The sequence below is a fragment of the Lepidochelys olivacea genome, assembly GCF_965140295.1.
Source record: "Lepidochelys olivacea isolate rLepOli2 genome assembly, chromosome: 3".
In the NCBI taxonomy this organism is placed as follows: Eukaryota; Metazoa; Chordata; order Testudines; family Cheloniidae; genus Lepidochelys; species Lepidochelys olivacea.
In genome coordinates, this window is record NC_140413.1 from 158178148 (window position 1) to 158199397 (window position 21250).

Below are 21250 nucleotides of genomic sequence, written 5' to 3' on the forward strand. Positions count from 1 at the left end.
CTAAGAGAAATTGCAAACCCACCTGGATCTTCATGGCAACTTCTTTACCATTCTTCAAGCGTGCCAGGTGAACCTGGCCAATGGAAGCAGCAGCAAAGGGACGCTCTTCAAAGAACTCCAATTTATCCCTCCAGTTGGGACCAAGGTCGTCGTTCAAAGTTTTCTAGAGACACAGAAAAAAAAAAGTCAGGATAAAGGAAAGCTAGGATATGAGCCAAAATTTTACTTCCCTCTGATGGAAGCCACCCGGTTCCTCTGAGATGCCTGGCAAGGTTCGGAGAGCCTCAGAGTCTGAAAGCCCCCATGCTTTCTAGATCATCTTCCCTTTGTAGCAAATCTAGTCAGATATAACACAGCCTATCTCCAAATAAATGCAGGCTCAAGTCAAACACCCACAGTCCTGCTCAAGCTACAGAGACATGCAAATAGAGGGCCAAGATCTTAAAACAAAAAAAAACACAGCTACAGAAGGAGTTGATCATCAGGGTATCAATGCCTTTTATCTTGTTGTTTTTCACCATCTTCCAGAAAAAGAGGGGGAGGTGGGGAAGAGGGCAAGGGGATATTCCCTTTATCATCATTATACATCCTTTTCTGCCATGCTGCCAGTCTGAACAAGAGCAACCCAGGCTCAAGGCAGAACCACTCTAGGGAGGTGCAGGATATAGAACAGTACTTGTAATCTGCTCTTAATAGCATTTTGATACACGGTCAACCCCGTTATTTCACATTCCACTCCAAACACGTGCGGAAGCTTACTTGGGTCAGAGTCTTATGGGGAACAAACAATTCTCATGGGTTAATCTGCCTCAGTCCCCTTTACTGATCTTTGTAGTTTAAAAAAAAAAAATCAAGGATGGCAAAAAACTAATTTGCTTCATTTTGACCTTGCTTGAAAGTGGGTGAAATTTCACCTTGAAAAGTTACTAGCTAAAATCTTCATTTTGCCATATTGACCTTCTCAACTTTCATCCACTGACTTTCCATGGGTCTGAGGCGCCTAAGTGTCCAAGTCACTTTTGAAAATAGGACTTAGGTGCTTTTGGCAATTTAACCCACTCCTGATTGGGAGAGGCTGGGAAAAAAAGCATAACAAACAGAAAATGTGATGTACATAAACAGCCCCAGTTACGCCAGCTTAGCTTTGGGGGTGGTGGGTCCCAGCACTAATTCAGTACTGTGCTGAGTATTCTCTGTATTTCCTGTGGATGAGTTTAAGTTACTGGAAGAGAAAAGCTCACTTAATCAAGTTTTGTATAACCTTTCAGCTCCACTAGCTGCACCCATGTCTTATAAAAGTCAAAATATTTACTGAAAGAGTACTCTAAAAATACCAGCCCCTGCCTTCACCTGGGGCGAGTCACAGGGTGTTTATTCCACTCCTACACCCTCGCCCCGTTAAGTAGGACAGAATATTCCTCACCATCATTTGCTTTATTGGCATGAAGTCTGCACTCTGACGTACACGCTCAAAAATCCTCTGGAGATGAGGGTTGATGAAGGCGTTATCTGCCAGGAGGAAAGTTGAGGCTGGTTAGAAAGAGCGAACTACACTCACAGAAACTCACACTTATAAACATGCTTCTAATGACTAATGTGTATACATCTCTGTAGCCCAAAGCCCTCTCGCCAATTACCACTCTTCGGGGTACTGCCAAGTACAGAAGCCAAATCCAAGATTACACTGTCAGTATTATGATTAGAAATTCTTCCCAACACTGAAAAAAAATGCCATTCTAGACTCTCCCACGCTGAGCATTACATTTGGGAAGTGAGGTAACCAGTAAAAAAAAAAAAAAAAAGACACCTGCACAAATCCTGTGACAAGAGAAGTAACAGGAGCAAAGGGTGGTTGGGGACAGAACAGCTGGGACAACACAACTTGCATTTTGTCCCCATCCCTCCAGACCAGAACAAAGTGACCAGGACTGTGCTGCAGCATTGGAGAAACAGATCAGTACTGTACTTTTCCACACCTCCCACCCCCATCACAGTCACAAACTGAAGCATAAAAACTTGTAAGAATAAAATCTCTTGGCACACACTATATTCTACTGTTGGTTTTCCAGTGTTTGCCTGCTTTGTTCACTAAGATGCTGATGAATCAGCAGCATGTTCCATAGCAATCCTGCTGCTACAGGAATGCGGGAAGGAATTATTTGTGGTGCTGCACCTCACTAAGAATTGTGGTAGTTCGGGACAAATCCAAAACAATGAAATGGCATTTAACACAAAAGCACAATGTACTGCACAGGTCCATCTGCCACATGTCCAAAATTAGCACCGCATTTGTTTCCAGATACAGTCACTATACCATAATGTGTACAATCTTAATTATGGCGGCTTGGGACTTCTCTAAGGCTTGTGTGATACTGAAGATTAATACCCAGTCTCAGCTCAAGCACCAAATTTTGGCTGAAAAAAAATGAGATTCCATCTCTGTCACTTAAGAGTGCACTCTCTTGGGGGAAGAAAGGTACTTCAAAGACAAGACACTGGCACACTTTATCAGATGCTGTACCAAATAATCCCAGCATCTCCTGAGATGTCCATGCAGTAAGAGGACAGTGGTTCTTCATACAACTGACACTGTTCCCAGCAGTTGTATGCCTGGAGAGAGCTGGACATGCAACAGGTACTTCTAGTTCATTAGTGTTATAATCATTACTTATGTCCAAGAAATGCACAATTTTTTTGTACATTTACACATAAATAGGTTGTAGTTAAGGTTGCTTGATAGCCACTGTCTTGTGGTAGCAGCATGGTGCTGTCAACCATGCAACAAAGATGCCAGCTCAGATACGACTGCAGAGTAATACAGTGCCAGCAGTGAAGTCAGCAATACTGCAGGAAAAAGGACCGTGTTACAACGTTAACAAACGTGCTGCTGAACAAGGCTAAGCCACTAAGTGGTGAACTGATGAAACTGTCCAGAAGCTAAACAAAGCCATTGTAAAGTCCAGCAATACAGGCTGGGATACAAATTCAGCCCTGGCATAAGCAGCTGCAATCTCACTGACTTCAATGCACGCACTTGTGGTCAATGTGGTCCCAAGGTGCTTATTAACACATGTGCACACACACCTGAATCTTCAGAGGAGCTACTAACAGTTCCTGCTAACTCAGCCAACCTCTAAAACCAGGGCCAGGGGATTTAAAGAAGTGTGGTATACCAGGACATACATGCAAGTTATTCTCCTGGGGATACCTAATGCTTTCCTAGAAAAAACACACAAATCAAGGAAAAAAGGCAGAGTAGATCTGCTTACTAGCCCTTACATGTGACCCTGCCAGACCACAAGGTGGCAGGAATTGCACTAACTCTGATATCTCAGCAGCCAGCCCAAGAATCAGATCCATCACAGGATGGTGGCACCTACATTTGCTACCACTGTCAGCAACAAAGTTGCTGCAGCCCTATCTTCCCCCACAGTAACAATATAGCAACCACTCCATGAAAATGCCTGAAGGTCTATAAATATCAGAAAGACAAGGTGGATGCAGTAATATCTTTTATTGGACCAGCTCCTGTCGGTGAGACAAGCTTTCGAGCTATCCTGAGACAGATATGTCTACAACTACACTGCCTACAAGTATTAAAGACAGTAATTAAGTCAGCTAGTAAATGTTTAACTCTATTAGAAGGCAGGAAAGAGAAAGAAAATTGAGTGCTTCTGCTCCTCAGATCCAGAGGTCAGCACCTGTCCTCCCTTGTCCCCATGATTTCACACATGAGTGCACATAGACCAATGACTAAGCACTTGACCATTGCAACTCATTCTAACGTATAAAGTATTTTAAGCGTATCTCCCCCCGACAAATAATCTGGCTTCAGGACTATGCACTGAATCAAGGTTCACTCAACTCTGGACATTTGATCACTGGCTGCACAAGGCGAAGGGCTAAAGAGTTCTTCCTGAACATGCACCAGAGCAGAGGTTGAGGAGAAAGATACCATTCTTTACTCTACTTCCATCCTGGCACCTCTCCACAGAAGGTAGTGGGTTTCCAGAGGGTGAGGCAACTGAAAACAGATGGTAGCCTGTAAAATTGAATCAACTGCTGCAGATAAGAGCTCAGAATGAATCACTCTATAAAAATAGATTCTGTTCAGCACCACCTGTCTCCCCATCAGCCTGTGCTCTCTTCAGAGGCCCTTTAAAATCTACCCTGGCATTTCTGGAAGGTAAAAGTCAGGGAAAGGAAAAGCCCAGGAGGAACCGCCACCTCTCAGCTGCCTTTGTTAGCAATGTCTTCACCCTTTTGTTTGTTTTTTTTTTAAAAGCCTCCAGCAGTTTTGTATGAGCTTATGGCTCATTCATGTGCTAGAAAAGCCCAACTGAGAAGGAACCTGTAGAGAGACAAGGTAGGTGAGATAATAGCTTTTTTTGGACCAACTTCTGTTGGTGACACACAAGTTTGAGCTACACAGAGCTCCACTTCAGACCACTGCCTGAAAGATGCAAGGACACTGCAGCAGTTCAGGGGTCCCTTCTCTGACTGCAGGTAGCCTTGTTCCCCAAAACCTTTCCCAAGCCATTACCCTTTCTGTTCAAATCTCTCCAAACACTAACTCTTTCACAAGCAAGTCAGTTATTTAATACAAACTCAACATGTAATTCAGCACTCTGGAATTGCCCATGACCTCACTGAGTAACCACATCATCTTTCTGTTGTTTTGGCTCTATAGATTGGGAGCTCTTTGGGGAAGTGACCTTGGTCTTGCTATATTACTAGTCATGCAAAGTATCTAGCTCTCTTTTGGGAACCAACCTTGCAAGTCAACATCTGCAAAGTTCGAGCTGCAGCATAAAACTGACCAGCCAAGTGGCTCCATATTAGGAGCAATCACTATCTCTCCAGTTTATTCAGTTGAAAGGACATCCTGAATTTAGTTTCCAGCTGATTCATTTCAGTTAACTCAGAGCCTTTCCACTTGGGGGAAAAGATTCTAGAGGTTTAAATTGAATCATCTGAGCTTTGTTTTGTCACTACTCAGAATGAACATACAGGCACCACCCATTCAGCTTCTGGCTGCTGCCTTTACAGCATAGAGGGAGTAAAAACTAGTTAAAAATACCTTTAAAAGGAACATTACTACTGATATTTTTAAAATCAGTATTAAGATAGCAAGATAAGCATTTTAGGGACTACTGTCAATTTAAACCAAAGCTGCTACAACTGTGTATCTATCCAAATAAGACATCAAGTGACAGAACTGTCAAATCCCTAGGAAAGCTCTTCCAATTGTAATTACCTGCACTTAAAATGTAGACCTTATTGCTAGTTTGAATTTGTCTACCTTTAACCTCCGGCCACAAATGTCATTATGCCTTTGTCTGCAAAATTAAAGAACCCACTACTATCAAATCTTCTCCCCAAGTAGATCCTTCAGAGGTGATCTGATCACAGTCTACAATCTAAACTGACTGGTAAACAGAAAATGAAAGGTTCTATTGTCCCACCAATCCAGTCCCCACTTTTCCACATTTTAACCCTAAGAATACGGTTCTTCTAGCTGAGAAACAACCAACAAGACATGCCCTTTGGCTTGTCAACACTGCTCTGAGACAGATTTTGAACATAATATGTCCCAGAAATTGATCTCACAGTGAAAGTCTCTGTGGCTTCATTTCCAATCCAGTCACCCAAAACTACCCAGCTTCAATATAGCAGATGTACATGTGAATATGCAGGAAGACACAGAGCAAAATAAAGGGTTTGGAGGAGGGCACCAGGCATTTGGTACATGGAGAGAAGTTAAATGAGGTCACACTCACCCCTACACAAAACAGAAGACCATTTCCCAGACACAGCATTAGCTAGGGTGGTGGAACATTCACTTTTCAATCACTCTTGCCAAGATAGGAATTCAGATTTCCCTACTACACCCAACTAGGTTTGGGGTCACCATCGGCAGCAGTCTCTCGCCACCAGGAGAGTTCACAGGCCAGTGAACCATGTGAACAAGCCAGGGAGAACTACTCACACCATCACTGCACAAATCTGTACCTTTGCACAGTGCAAGGATTTGGAGGTGTACTTTAAAGGCTTGTGTTGTGTTGCAGGACTGTGCTCTCATCTGCGTTCTCTGTCTGGCTGGTAGGTTTACTTGTTCAATTTGACCAAACTCAGTTTAACACTTGTGTTAAGTTTCAGGATTTGATTTTTGCCTTCACTCATCCTCATGGTATAGGGCCATCTTATTTCAGGACAATTGCAGAAGGGTAAACTAGGCTTCAGGTAGTTACTGGACTTTGGCTATACGGGACTCAATTCATGTCTACAGTATAAACACTGTGGGAGGAGGATGGATGTGTGTACAAAGGAGAAGGGTCCGACAACCACATTCCCTACCACTTCAGGAAACCAAAGGGAACTGAACTAATCAGAGTGAACGGTGCAATTTTTAAATCTTCATTCTCCTATGAGAAAACTGCTCAGCTAACCTGTTGTACCATTCACTTGAAGCTATTTGACTGAGGACAGTCTGCTGTGCTGCTGGCTTGTTAATTGATCTTGATGTCCAGTGTCTCTTATTAGCAATGACTTCACATCCTTCCTGCCCTCTGTGTACAGTAAGTGGACTGCCCCAGGTGAGTGTCACTAAATAAAAGCTGAGAAGCACCAGAGACCTTTACTTACCTTGAATGCTCAACATCTGTCCTAGCTTCAGTGCAGCTCCCCGCACCTTGCACAGAGTTCTCACAATTCTTTCTGCATTGGCCTCCGACAGAAAGGGGCTGGAATCCAAAACTGCTTTCTTTCCTGAGAGCGGGAAGAGAGATTAAAATGCTTTAATGCTTTATGGATCCCAGTGATTTCACCCCACCACATCATCCTATTTTAACCTACACCCTCCCTTCTCTCAAGAAACCAGCATACCCATTTATCCTCCATCTAGCATAAGGCCATTCCCAGAACTCCTCAGAGAGGCAGCTTTGAGGCATGTGTGACAGTCAGGGTCCAGACACCCCAAGGGAAGAACAGGGGGGTCTGAACCCCCAAAAGTAAGCGACTGAATCAACTGGTTATATACAATGGTATTGTGTATAAAAATATGTCAAGTACAGTCTTTTATGAAAGTCTAATGCTTTGAGCTTGCTGGTCATTATGAGATTATACAGTCATGGTTATGAATGTATGCATGTAAATATATAAAAGGAAAACTAACTGTGGTGCAACTATCTCACAAGGCGGTGAAGGAATCAAGCAGGGAGGGGTAACCTAGGCCCCAGCCAGTTGTTTACACAAAACCAACTTCAAGTACCCCTCCATTGTCCAGCCCAGAAAAAGATAATGGTTAACCATTAGTGTTAATAGAAAAAAGGAGTACTCGTGGCACCTTAGAGACTAACCAATTTATTTGAGCATGAGCTTTCGTGAGCTGTAGCTCACGAAAGCTCATGCTCAAATAAATTGGTTAGTCTCTAAGGTGCCACGAGTACTCCTTTTCTTTTTGCAAATACAGACTAACACGGCTGTTACTCTGAAACCTGTTAACAGAAAGACATCAAGACAAATGGGAATTCCCATCACTCTGAATAACCACGAGTCACCATGCCAAGACAAAAAAACTGTTCTTTTAAAAGAACAGGCTTGAGAGATTTTGTATCCAGAAACTGAGGAGCAGCTTTTAAGCAGAGAGCTGTTCCTGATTCCCTGCATGCCCTTTGTTATAGAGGGAAACTGTTCAAAGACAATAGGTAATTTATATTAAAAAAGAGACTTTGTTTAATATGCAAGTGTAAAGCTTGAGGTTGCATCTTTAGGTTTCTCTTCTGTGGAACTTGCATATGCTCTCCCTTATTATTTAATCTTTGAACATGTGATTTTTCTATTAAATAAAACTTTGTGTTTATTTTTACCCCTAGCAAGTCTTCAGTGTGCAAACTACATGAAGTGTGCACGGCAAAATGAACTGATAACTGGGAGCTGTTTTCACACCTTCGGGGTGACAAACCAGAAGGGAAAATTCCAAGAGTCTGGTAGTTAAGAGCTTGGGGCAAATGGATTTGGGGAGAGTTGGGACTGGAAGGACTGCTGGGGTCATCCTGCAAGGAGTAACTGAGCAGGCGGAAGCCAGGGTGAGACCTTGTACTTGTAGGATGGCTACTGGAGTCAGGGCCAAGTCACATCAGCACAGCACTAAGGCACCCAAAGTTACAAGGCAGGTGGTGACAGAACCCCTTACTGGTCTGGGTGATCCCAAAACATCACAGGGTACAAGTGAGCAAAGGCAAATATGGGCCTTGTTAAAAGTCCAGTGGTGCTTTATGAGCTAGGCAAAGGCACACACCACAAAGCTGTGGCAATCCACCTGCACTTCACCAGCACACCTCGCCCTGACATTGCCATCCTGAACAGAGCAGAAAAAGAGTTGGCATCCGCTAGGACTAGTGAACAGCAGAGACTGTCAACCTTTTCTCTTCATTTGGGACCTAGACCAGGTTAGAACAAAATGCCCGTGCAAGCTGACCTAATTATGCCATCAGATACAACAGCAGAACCAAGTCTGTCCCCACTCTATACTATCAAGTAATTTGCAACAGATGATAATATGTACATACTTGCAGCTTTAACTTCCTTTCAACTAAGAAAAACTGTATCTCAATTCCAGCTCTGTGGGGTTTGGTTAAAATGTTGTTATTGAGGTCACTCACTCAGTGATGTTCACTGCAAAGGATTCCTTAGTCAGATGCCTGCTATCATTCCGGGTATTTGTGACTATGCAGGATGTTTCAGTTCTACCTACCTTTTCACCCCAAGCTGATTTTTATTTTAAGACTCAAAAATTCTTGAATTCATTTGATTCACTCTACAACATGCATTTTATTCTACTGGAGATGTAGTCTTCAGGTCCTGGGCCTGCTGGACCCCAGAATGATGTAGGAGGAGGAATGTCTTCCAGCCACTATGGTGCCAGTTTCTTTATGCATTTACTTGTGGGGGCCAACTTAGCCATCCCCTAACTGGGGACTCTAGCTTTAATTTCTGTCACTTCTACTATGCTTTTTAAACAGAGCAACAGCTCAAGCTAGTTAAGATCTCACTGTTCTGTCTGAATTTAAGACCCATTCCCCTACAGATAAGCCAAATCCTGTTGGTCTTACTCACAATTACACCAGCATTAAAGCATAAGGGATTAGGCCCAATGTCAACATGATCCAGCTCCCCCACTGAGCAGGCAAAACCTGCCACTGGACAGGCTCACTGCTGGTTCCTACAGACACCTGTGACAAGCCTTCAGTTTGTAACAATTAGTTGCTACAAACCATGAGAACACTCCTCCTTTGGGACGGGGGAGGAGGGGGAGATAGTGGCTTAACGGCTCAAGTCACAGTCCAAGTTTCCTTCCAGAGGCCAAAAAATGCCAAGAAGGAGCAGTTCTGTCTAGGACATCAAGACTGGGAACACAGGATCTGCAATGGCTCCTGCCGAACTTGTCTACTTCCCTGAAAGCACAGCCCCCTGTCAGTGTGATGGACTGTGCCAACAAGGATCAAAGGGTAACCTACCAGTTAAATCTCCTATAGCCAAGTGACAGGCAGGTTTGTTATAGTGAAGTACTGCAAGTCAAGTTTGTAACATAGGGCTGTGCACAGAGCTACAAAAGGTCTGCGCATGTCACTGCCTCTCCTCCCTGAGAATGAGCTATTTGTTTAGACAACACTGACTGCACATGGAATGTGTACACACCACCACACCAATTTTGGACAGAAAGGGATTACCTAAGGACACTGGTGGGAGAGAAGGGGGAGAAAACAGACTTACCAGCTGCTGAAGCCAAAAAGGAGTACTATGTACTCAGTGTAGTATCTAATGACAGCAGGATGAGAGGCTTCTCCCCCAGTGCTGAGCAAAGGTAACTAGACAGAGGAGGGAACCCAGGCTGGCTGGAGGAGAGGTGAGATCCAGACAAGTCTGGCTGTTCCATAATGAACTCTGCTGACTTAACATGGTTTGGTATGAACTTTTTCATTGGATTGTCCAGTTTAGAAGGCAGAACCAGGTCACAAACCTGCACCTGCTATCCAAATACACAGGCACTTGCACAATCAGAGTCCTTCCTTCACATAGCCCCGGTCAACATGCCTAAGGCCCACAAAGAATGGTTGCTGAAGACAAAGGCACAAGTGGTCAGGATCAGAATTCCCCCTAAGCGGTGCATAATGTTGGCAGGCAACATGTGCATGGAACATGCCTGGCACTGCCCTCTTCTGGACTCTGCCGCTCCCACTTCCATTGGCTGTTTCTGGTGTTGCCAGCTAAGGAGGCAAGGACTTCTTCAGCCCTCTGCCCCAACAGAGTAAGAGTGTGGGAGGGTGCATGTGTGGAGGACATGGAATGAAAGAAGTGACTAGAGTAGCAGATTGAACAGGAAAGAGAACCGAGAGGAGGAGGGAGAGAAACCAGGCTCAGGTTTAAATTGGGGCTCATGCAGTCATTTGTTGCATACACAGGAAAAGTTAGAATCGAACACTGCTCAGGATCCTGGTTTCAATGATTCTCTCCTGAAAGACAGCAGGGTCTCCTGGACCTGCCCAATCCAAGAGGATTTAGTATTAGTTTTGGAGGTTTTTTAGATCTGCTTTCAGATAAATTTGAAATATCTCCACCTCCGAAAGATCGCTGGCTTTTAACTGTTCCTGCCAAAAAGTGCTTCTAGATCATCAGCCATGAGGGTAAGTAGGTAAATAATCCAGCACATAAGTGGCTCAAAATACAGTTGAGCCATGAAAACTGAATAATCCCTGTGTCTGTCTGAATCTCACCCTTTCTTATCACATACACACACCCCTTTTGCATATAGCAGGCTAAGAAAACAGTTAATGATTAAGGTGGTTCCAAGAAGCTAATGAACCCTAGTAGCTTAAAAACAACCTTATCAGAGAAACAAAAATCCCCAACAATAGCACTCCATCACTTCTTCCTGGCACGTTTCTCTCCAACAAATAAAAACCACACAAACACTAACCTGAACATAAGTCAGCCTTGTCATTAACAATGAAGTGTTGCCTGTTTATGCACTGTGCTAAAAATGGACATAGCCCAGAAGGTGACTTGAAAAGGGGAGATAGTCTGTATCCGCAAAAAGAAAAGGAGTACTTGCCACAAGTACTCCTTTTCTGTTCACATAAACTAACAGCTGCTACTCTGAAACCTGTCCTTATGTGAACAGTAGGTGAAAGGGAATCATTGGCACAACAAAAGGAAAAAAGCAGGCTTAAAGGGACGACTGAATACATTTTATGGAATACACCCTCAAGCCACTTCAGTTCATACAGAGGCAAAAATGGAAGAGGTAGGCTAGCTCTTCTCAATGACAGAAATAACCCTGTACTCTTATACACAGCTTTTCATCTCTAGATCTCAAAGCAGGTCATGAAGATTGTGAGCATCTTCACCCTTGTTTCATAGATGGGAAAATGCAGAGAAAAGTCTGGGGGCAGAGACAGGAAGACAACATGGAGTCCAGAATCCCAGCCTTGTACTCCAACCACGAGACCACACAACTCCCCCAGAAGTTGACTGCTAAGCTTCTCTCTATGCAAGCCATGTGAGTGCATGTTCCCAAGAATTCTAAAACCACCATTCCAACCCCAGAATTAGCCCAGCCACCTCCAAATTTAAGTTGGTCTCAGCTGCATAACTGTTCTCATCCTAAACCATCACAGCTGATTTTTTCCTTACAATTAGATTGATTTAAAAATGGATAACAGATTGTTCCCTCAGAGCAAGTCACTGCACAGGGAGTTTTGTTTTTTTTCTTTTTGAGGACTGTCTGCTTTGCATCAGCTCTGGGACATGGGGACACAGCCTAGAACTTAGCTATGTTGTCACTCCCTCCATTTGAAGGAAGAGAGCATTTCCAGAGACAAAGTTCAGCTCACCACTGACTGTACCTGAGAAAGGCTGACTGCTAGCCTTTTACGCAGAGAGCCACAAGCAGCTCTTTGTTTGCCCAACACCTAGCACAATGAAGGCACCACTGTAATATTAAGCCATTAATAAAGGTAAAATTGACCTTGATGCCAAGGTCTCCTTTGCCAGCAATGGAGGGTATTTTGTCTGGAGGCAGCGTTTCATTTTTTTTATTCCTGAAAACTTTGTTCCAACACCTATGCCAACCTTGTGCTTTAAATACACATTCTAAATAATACACACAGTGTGCAGCGATAGTGAGACTACTGCGAAGGTCAGTGGTGACCCAAGGGGCTATTTTTAATTTGCTAGCTTGACAAAGACAGTGAAACTCATCCATGCTCCATACTGGAAATAACAATGTTCTTCCCTTTTTAGAAGAGCCAAGATTTTATTTATAAAGTGGTTCCCTTAAAGTTGAAGGAATTGCAGCACTAAAGCCTGGAGACCCTCACTTTCTACTCCTATAACTAGGGTTTCAGCAGTGGAGAGCATCAGTATGTGTCCTGGGCATCAGGAGGCAGATAGTGCCTTTATCAGCACATGTTCATGGTTCGAGGGAAAAAGTGACTCCTTTGTCGAGTCCCCAGGCCCTACACATCCTAACCTACCACACACACACACACGGAAAGAAGGGGGTTGAAGAGAATGTGTGTGATGGAACAGGGGCTCAGAAACCAAGAACAGAGAAGGGTGTGAAAAAAATGGAGTACAGCTCTGCTGAAGAGGTTAGCACAACTGCTAAATCAGCGATTCTCAACCTGCAGACCATGGGCCGCTTGCAGCCCAATCAGCACAGAGTTGCAGCCCATGGGACATCCTCGGGGCCACACAGGTATTACTGAATGAGGCCCCCAATGGCAAATAGGTTGAGAAACACTGTGCTAAATTAATCAGAATGGGGGCAGAGATCATGTGTGACCCAAACACGTGGATAAATGGACAGGATTACTAGTGGTAGGAACACAGCAAGATATGAACATAAAAAAGGAAACAAACTGGCTGGTGGCAAGATCTTTAGCCCAAGCAGTACCGGTCTCTGACCTGGAATACAAGAAAACAGGTATGGAGACATGTTAGAGTCACTTTTCTGATCATTAATCTTTTATATTATAGTTGTGCCTAGAGGCACAACCAGGATTGAGGTCCCATTTCACTATGCACTGTCAACACACTGGGAGATAATCAATGCCTTGAAGGTAAGAGACAGGGCAAGAGGAGAAAGAGGAACAGAAAGGTGAAATGATTTCCTGAAAGTCACACAGCAGATCTATGGAAGAGCCAAGGGTAAAACCCAGATCTTCGATGCCTGGTCCAAATGCCCTAGTCACGAAGGGTACGTCTTCACTACCCACCGGATCAGCAGGTAGTGATCGATCTATCGGGGATCAATTTATCGCATCTCATCTAGATGCGATAAAATCAATCCCGAATCAACACCTGTACTCCAGCTCGGCAGGAGGAGTAAGCTGAGTCGACGGGGGAGCCACTACGGTCGACTCGCCGCCATGACGACAGCCAGGTAAGTCGAACTAAGATACTTACGCAATTTCAGGTTGCATATCTTAGTTTGAACCCACCCACCCCATGTGTAGCCCAGGCGTAAGTATCACCACCTTATTCAATCACTGCATTTTCCATCAAGGCCAGCTTAAGACACTCTTACAACTATCAGTACTTGGCTCAAACTACAGAGCAGGCTACGGACAGTGCATTTAGAATTTACAAGTAATATTAGAGTTTTTCAAAAAAAATCTCAACTGCAGTTTCTGCATGTTGCAGAAAAGTGTCAATTTCTCTTTAAAAAATCCCTTCCCCTTCTCACTTTAAGGAACAGATTCAAAGCTCATCATCTCCAGCAAGTTTCATAATTCTGCAATGTTTGTATTTTCACTTTGGCAAGTGCCCAGCTAGCAGGTGCCTGGCAAGGAGAAAAATATAAACAAACAGCAGTGCAATCCTTCCTCAGTTAAAGCTGGAGATAGTCTCCATCTCGCAGCAGATACAAGCAACTTGACAGACAAGGTGATGAGTGCTGCAAGCAAAAGCCTTCAAGGATTCTGCAAGCCAAGCCAAGTTTGTTCACATATATTCCAGATAGTGCCTGTGTGCAACGTAGGTCAGAGCAACCAAAAACTAACCCTTGCAGACAACTGTTGCTTTCACAGATCAAGGACTCTCCGGACTTTGCACGAGGCTTTAGTTTTTGATTTGTGGTGGTTTTTTTTTTAAAAAACCTTTATATAGAGAGAGGAAAGCAGGAGAGGATGCAATGAGAGATTGACAGATGAGCACAGGTGGAAAGTGACCACCATACCATGGAGAAATTTGCTATAGACTGTCCATTCTGTCTCCAAGAGATTGGCCCATCTTCACACTGTAGCATCAGCTGACTGGACAGGGATTCAATCTTCAGCACTCATCAACATCCTTGTAGGTCCAACAAGCATAGCAATATTTGGGGATATTAAAATGAAAAAAAAAATCAGAGCCCTCACAGATTTAAATATGCGCTTCAAAGCAAAGCCTCTGAACTAGGAGCACTTTGGCTTAGTTTCCTGTACTTATTCTACCAGTTAAGGAACTTAAGAGGAAACCAGCAGAGAGGGTTAAGAAGGAGATCAGAATATATCGAGTATGCCTGGCAGAGCAGCAGGTGCCTCCTAGCAGGACAGAAAGAGATTTATACTGGGAAAGAAGCATTTACAGCATCATACTGATGCCACCACAGTCAATCACAGTAAGAACAATACAGTAGTGAGAGGTTGTCCATTGTACCCAACACACTGATAGCATAGCAGATGAATTCAGTAGTACTGGAGTGGAGGATAATTCCAGGCCTTTGTAACAGCACGGCATTGTGTGCCATATCGATGTGTCTATATGCAGTCTCTCTTACTATAAGAGATACATTTTCCTCCACACCAATTCATACAAGCTTCAGAAGTTTATGCTGATTTTCCAGAAACAAGGAGTTATTAAGAGTCTCAGATACAAGAGAATCTTGTCATGAAGGACGAAGCCTAGACTTAACCACCTGAAAAAGGGATTAAAGTCACTATCCCCATCCTTCCCTCACACACACACCCCAAACCAGACCAACAGGTGCTGAAGGCCCCAGCAGTTAGGCTATGTGAAGCATTTAGTACACTTTGTACTTGATTCAGCCCTGTGATATGCTGGTACAAGGCCCAAAGACAAAGGAGTTCATGATACCTTCTCTATCTCATGGCTTGCAACCAGGTAACGGAACCAAAGATCAGTGGCACTTGCCAGAGAGATGTTATGGATAGGATACATGCAGATTAATGTGCAGCTCCTAGGCAGTCTACATCAGTGATGTTTCTGTGGAGACCAAGTTGAAATGGCAACATCTGAAAGATTTAAGAAGTGATCAAGTCTGTTTAAAAGCCAAAGTAAACACACTTGAATGCATCACAAGAAATGGTCACAGCTGAGTGGGCAAGTATTTGATCTCTGTTTCTTAGATGTGGCTTTGGGCAAATGCTACTGCAGAAACTCCTCGTGTCTGTGCTTACAAGCCCTCCTCACCCCCATCATCGTGGTATCCGAACACTCTTCAAAAGAAGGCATCCATGTAGCATATGATCAGCATCAACAACACTGGAATCAAGCACTAGCTGGAAAGGATGCAGGGTGTGAAATGATGCCATGTTTATTGGGGCTGCAGCTGTGCAAGATCCAAGTAATGCTATTGCTCTGTGTGCACTGTAATCAAAAGTCTCTCTTGCTGCACCTCCATGTTATCAATTTCACAACCCCACAACTGGGCAGAGAAAGCAATCTGCCTCTCAACCTAAGTAACAGGCTCTGGAAGGAGAAGCAGAAGCAAGGGCCTAACCAAAAAAAAAAGAGGAGGACGGAGGGCAAAAAATAGTCTAACACAAGAGTGAAATATGACAAGGGAGTCAATCCTCTGAACCTGGACTCTACTTGTGACTAACTTCATGGGCTGCTTGAGAGGGAGGTCAGGAAAACTTTGGAGACAATAGAGCGGAGTTCCATGTTGTCTCATAAAGCTTAGGAAGGGAGAGACTATAATAGAAGAATATCAGAGGTCTCCTAGCAAGGCACATGGCAGAATTGGAATCTATCCCCACACAGTGACAATCTTGGCCATCCTCATGGGGAGTTTCAAAGCACCTCAAATTAGACTGAGCAAGGGAAGTTAAACAATGGACCCAGAATAAAAGGGCTTGCAAGCCCTGTCCTCATCTCCCCCCACCATATCTCCTTTCTGACAGTCTGCACCCGATCCACCTTTGGGTCAGGTAACGATCAGATATTGTGGGAGCGAGCTTACGATATGGCCCCAGGGGTGACCCACTGCACAAAGCCTGCAATGGTTAAAAGCATTTCCATATCTAACTTACTCTGTAACCTTTGCCTCAGTGACAGATGGTTAGCCAGACACCAAGGTAAGGCAAACAAAAGAGCTATTTATGGCAAAACAAGAACATGACATTTCTCTTATATTTTTAAGGTTAAAAGTGGAAGAACTGGTAGAGAAGTCCAAAAGAAAGTTTTGTTACCATGAATCTCTGACCTCCTTTAAACTCCTTAAACAAGCCACAACAACAGATATAAGGAATATGAATTTGTTTAACTGCTTAGAGGCCATGAGGCTGCTGTATTAGTTTGTAGATCCCCTGTACAAAATAATTCCTTCTAGAGCCATGCAGAATCCAGCAAGGATGTGGGTGGTTTCCTTGTGACAGCCTGCAGCCAACTGCCCTTGATAAGAAGTCTACCTTATTGAAACTGCCAGTGCCACAACAACAACATAAATCAAACTTGGTTGTGGAAGCCTTCCCCTCTTCACCCTCACCTCCCTGCCCCCACGTGATCACATGTTTACTTTCCAATTCTATCACTTTAAGAGGCAGACAGTGCTGAGGTTGGGAATGAAGAGATTCAGCTCCATGAGACTGTCATACCTCAGGATGCTCATTTAAGACACATGGAGGATCCATATAAGCAAGCCTTCAGAAGGGCTGTGGGGAGGCACTGAGTTGTGAGTCTAATAATCTTTGATACCATCCTCTCTCCAGACCTGCACATCTAGAAGATTTGGAAATGGCTTCATCTTCCTCTGGTACACCTTTAAATACCTGGCCTCCTCACTGCCCATAAAACTAGCATGCACTCTGGTCCTCATTTCCAATTTTTACTGAAACCCTATCTCTGACTTCCTGACAGTAACTTTTCCCCACTCAGTTCAAAAATATTACTGCTAACCTCATCCTGGCCTGTTCTGACCAGGTTATTGCTTCTTTCAATCCCTGCCCTGGTTCCCTCTTCACCACAGGAACAAATACAAGCTTCTTGTTTGCCATCTTCAAGAACCTTTACAGCTTAGTCCCCATCTACTCATTTGCTCTCAGTTTCTTACTGCATCACTTTTCCTGTCCCCCTCCCCAGATCAAATTCTCAGTCAGCAATAGCAGCCTCCTTGTACCACCCCGCCGCTTCCCACAAGTGCCTTAGTGCAAAGAATGCACCCTCCCCAAATTAATCCATAACACCACTATCCTGTCCTCCAAATCCCTCAAGATCCACCATTGCCACAATGCCCACCGAAAGCTACCACCTCGTCAATAGGGATATCCAATATTTAACTGAACTGAATCCATATAGGACTAGCTACAGTGCAAAGCTACATAACTATGATCTGTAATTATCAACCTCTTCCCTGTTTCTTCCACTATTGCACTCACTTGCTGCATCTTGTCTTCCAGATTGTAAACTCTTAACAGTAAGGAATATCTTTTACTCTGTTCACACGGTACCTACCACAACGGGATCCCTGATCTGACTGGAGCCTCTGAGCACTGCTGTAATGCTAAGTGTATTAAATAAATCTGAGATGAAGAAGCTCCTGAGGTGATTAAGAAAATAAAGAGGTGTTTGGAGTGGCTTCCCAGAATGGGCCATCTCACTGCTGGGTGGGATGGTGCTGCCCTATGCCAGCATATGAGTTTTATATAGGAGGTCAATGATAGCTAACAAAGGGAACCTCACGCACACACACAGATCAGGCGTCATTTTCTTAGTTATGTCCCCCATCCATCCATCCATCCTTCCCTCCCTATCACATGAAATGGAACTTGCAAGTAAACCAATGTCCAGTTCATTCCTGTCCCCCGCTCAATTTAAAAAAAAAAAAAAACACTAGAGATATGACTTCCCTATTGATATGACACACAACTGCCCAAGCATCTTAGATCTAAGCAGACTCATTTCCTTCTAGGAATACTGAGCCTCCAGTTACAAAAGCCAGGATTTCAAGGACGGTGGTCGGAACCAAAGGGCAAGAGCCTTAGAAAGATGCTCAGCTCCAACATTGGCTACACCATCAACTCTGTTAACGTGAGTGGTACCAAGACCCCCATTGTGTCAAGTCAAATATAACAGCAGGGATATTGGATGGCAGGCAGGAACTTCATGGAAAGTGATGCTGCATCTGATCCAAGCTTTTGTGGATAGGAAACCAAACAAGAATATCTACCTAGCCACAAGCCCTGAGTAAGCTGCTTTTTTCCAAAGAAGGAAAAAATATCATGTTCATATCTTCTGCACCTCAGTACTATGGATTGCACTAGCTGTTCCCTACCATCACGTGGGGCAGCAACTCTCCCAGCTAGAATACAGGTGCAGAAAAGCAGTAAACATGTTAGTTCAGACCAATGTCAGTGGGCAAAGGAGACATACCCAGAAACAGTATCCCTTTTCTTAAATTTGGGGATGAAACAAGGAAGACAGGAGGAAATGCAAAGTCTGGTATAAACTTGCTTGTATGGCACACAGCCCTTTCTTTGTGCATGTCTATAGAATAGTCATGAGAAAGATACTGAAAGAAGTGAAATGCCAATCTAGTGTCTGAATAAATTATTTTCCCATGGTTTTTTTATAGCAGTCATCACCTGAATATCCAATAGATAGAATATTGCTGAAGGTCAAGCAAGTCTTTATTACTTCAACCACTAACACCACATGGTTTCAGACATTAAGGCCTGGTCTACTCTCCATTTTTGTACTGGTATAAGTATTTCAGACAGGGGTGTGTTTTTTCAGTTTTTTTAACCTGAATAGTTCTATCAGAAGAGCTTACTCCCCTTTCCTTATGGAATAAGCTATATCAGTTGAAGCGCCTTTACACCCATCTAGCTGTGTCCATACAAGGTAAGTTGGCAAAGTGGTACAACTTGTGTTTAGACAAACCTTATGAGGTTAAAAAGAAATTAACTCAACCAAAAGAAACTGGGGGGGAAAAAAAACGCCACTCCTCACATACTGCATCAGAGTCACAGCCTTTACAGACCTCATGATTTTATTCTTCTACACAGTAGAGAATGCCTAAAAAAAGAGAAAGCAACTAGGTTTTCTGTTCAAAACAAGCACACCAGAGAGCTCACCATTGCGTTCTTCAGGTCTAAGGCTCTTCTTTGCAACTTCTGCCAAGGCCCCAATGCCAAGACCAAAAGCTAGTCCTTTAAAACAAGATGAAAAAAAGCAAGTCAGTGGTGAATGAGCACAAAAATGCCATCTGTATATGCTTAAGCCATTTAATACATTCAGAGGATACTGAGAAGGAGCTCTTTTGTAATCAGCCCCTGACTGCATGGACTGCAGAAATATTAGCTTTCCCTACAGATAGGGGAGACAAGACTTTAGCATTTATAAATGTACAAAAGTAACTTGATTACAAGAGTCTGGCTTTTATGATATATAAGCTAACAATTACCCACCCTTCTCCTAGGTCTCTTCATTCACTCTGGCATGTCAGGGCTATATTATTATTGACTTAAGAGTTCTAAAATACTCAGCTCACAAGCATGCTGCAGAAGAGTGAAGCAGTAGGGTTCCACACTCCAGTTGTGGCTAGGCTTTAAAACATCACCCTGGAGGAAGGCTATTTGAGAAGGCAGATTACAATTCTGCTTTTGATAATAGTTCACACGCGTCAAGGAAATTGCAAAAGTTCAGACGCAAAGGTTGCTAGCGAAGTTTCAATAGTAAGGGCAGAGGCTTAAGCCAAATCTACACAATAAGACAACCAATCACACTCAAACAGGTAGCAACATTGTTGGGTCTAAATGCCAGTTGTGTCCAAGCCATCAACATGGTTTAACAAGGTCTGGCCTATGTTATGTAGGACAGTGGTTTTCAAACTGCGGGTTTTCAAACACAGGTGTCCTCGTGCTGCCCCCACCCCAAGCACTGGCTCCTGGCCAATGGGAGCTGCGGGAGTGGTGGCTGCAGGATAGAGCAGTGCAGAGCTGCTTTGGTACCTCTGCCTAGGAGCCGAACCTGCTGCTGGCTGTTTCTGGGGCACAGTGCAGTCTGCGATGCCAGGACAGGCAGGAAGCCTGCCTTAGCATCCCCTCTGTCTCACTGACTGGAAACCGCCCGAGATAAGCCTGCACCCCAACCCCCTGCCCCAGCCCTGACCCCCCCATACCCAGAGCCCCCTCCTGCACCCAAACCCCTCATCCCCATCCCAGAGCCTGCACCCCCAGCCCAGAGCCCCCCCTGCACCCCAACCCCCTGCCCAAGCCCTGAGCCCCTCCCACACCCCAAACCCCTCATCTCCAGCTCTGCTGGGTCACAGGCATCAATAATTTTTTTCAACTGGGTCGCCAGAAAAAAAAGTTTGAAAACCACTGATGTAGGAGGTCATGCTAAGATGATCAGAGCAGTCCCTTCTGGGCCTTGGAATCTATGAATGCCACTTGTACTGTAATTGTCTCCTCAAGAACTTGTGCAGCACTTAAATCAGTGCTCCCCCCCATAAGCTAAGTGGGACTTCAAGAGCTATGGCGATAACCGCACACTACCTTTGCTAGGGGTATGGGCTGGCTTCCTTCCTTATTTCAGATTGTAACATTTATTTTGCTGTGTAAATCAGGACCCCAATGGTATTAAGTTAACCAAGCCAGCCAGCCCTACATCCCAGCTCTGCAATAAGAATATCCCAGAATGCATTGCCCCACATATGGCTAGCAGATGTTCCATATGCATGTCCTCCAAGAACTCTAGCCCCTGCTGAGCACCATGGGATAGTTTCAAAACAGCCAGACAACAGATGTACAGACACACAAGGGCAACTAATACGGTTGTGCTGGGAGACAGGAGGGTACTTGTGTATCAAAAATAAAAAAGTTCTGTGGCACCAGTTTAACAAACATGGGCACAAACCAGCTGACACTCTTGGCATAAGGGGTCTCTCTCCTTCCTCCCAATTAATTCTAATTCCCTGCAAGATTTTAAACTGATATCATATGTACTCTCCACTTGGAGCATA

At 44.0% G+C, this 21250-nt stretch overlaps 1 protein-coding gene across 1 annotated transcript in view; it reads right to left on the reverse strand.

The window, feature by feature from the left end:
* COQ8A (coenzyme Q8A) overlaps positions 1 to 21250 on the reverse strand; it is an 81244-nt gene that overhangs the window by 14969 nt on the left and 45025 nt on the right. Inside the window, exons 5-8 of the mRNA XM_084623362.1 lie at positions 19362 to 19436; positions 6646 to 6768; positions 1424 to 1509; positions 23 to 163 (exon numbers count right to left, since the gene is read on the reverse strand). Of these exons, the coding sequence (XP_084479488.1) occupies positions 23 to 163; positions 1424 to 1509; positions 6646 to 6768; positions 19362 to 19436 (425 nt within the window). The remainder of the gene's footprint in view (positions 1 to 22; positions 164 to 1423; positions 1510 to 6645; positions 6769 to 19361; positions 19437 to 21250) is intronic.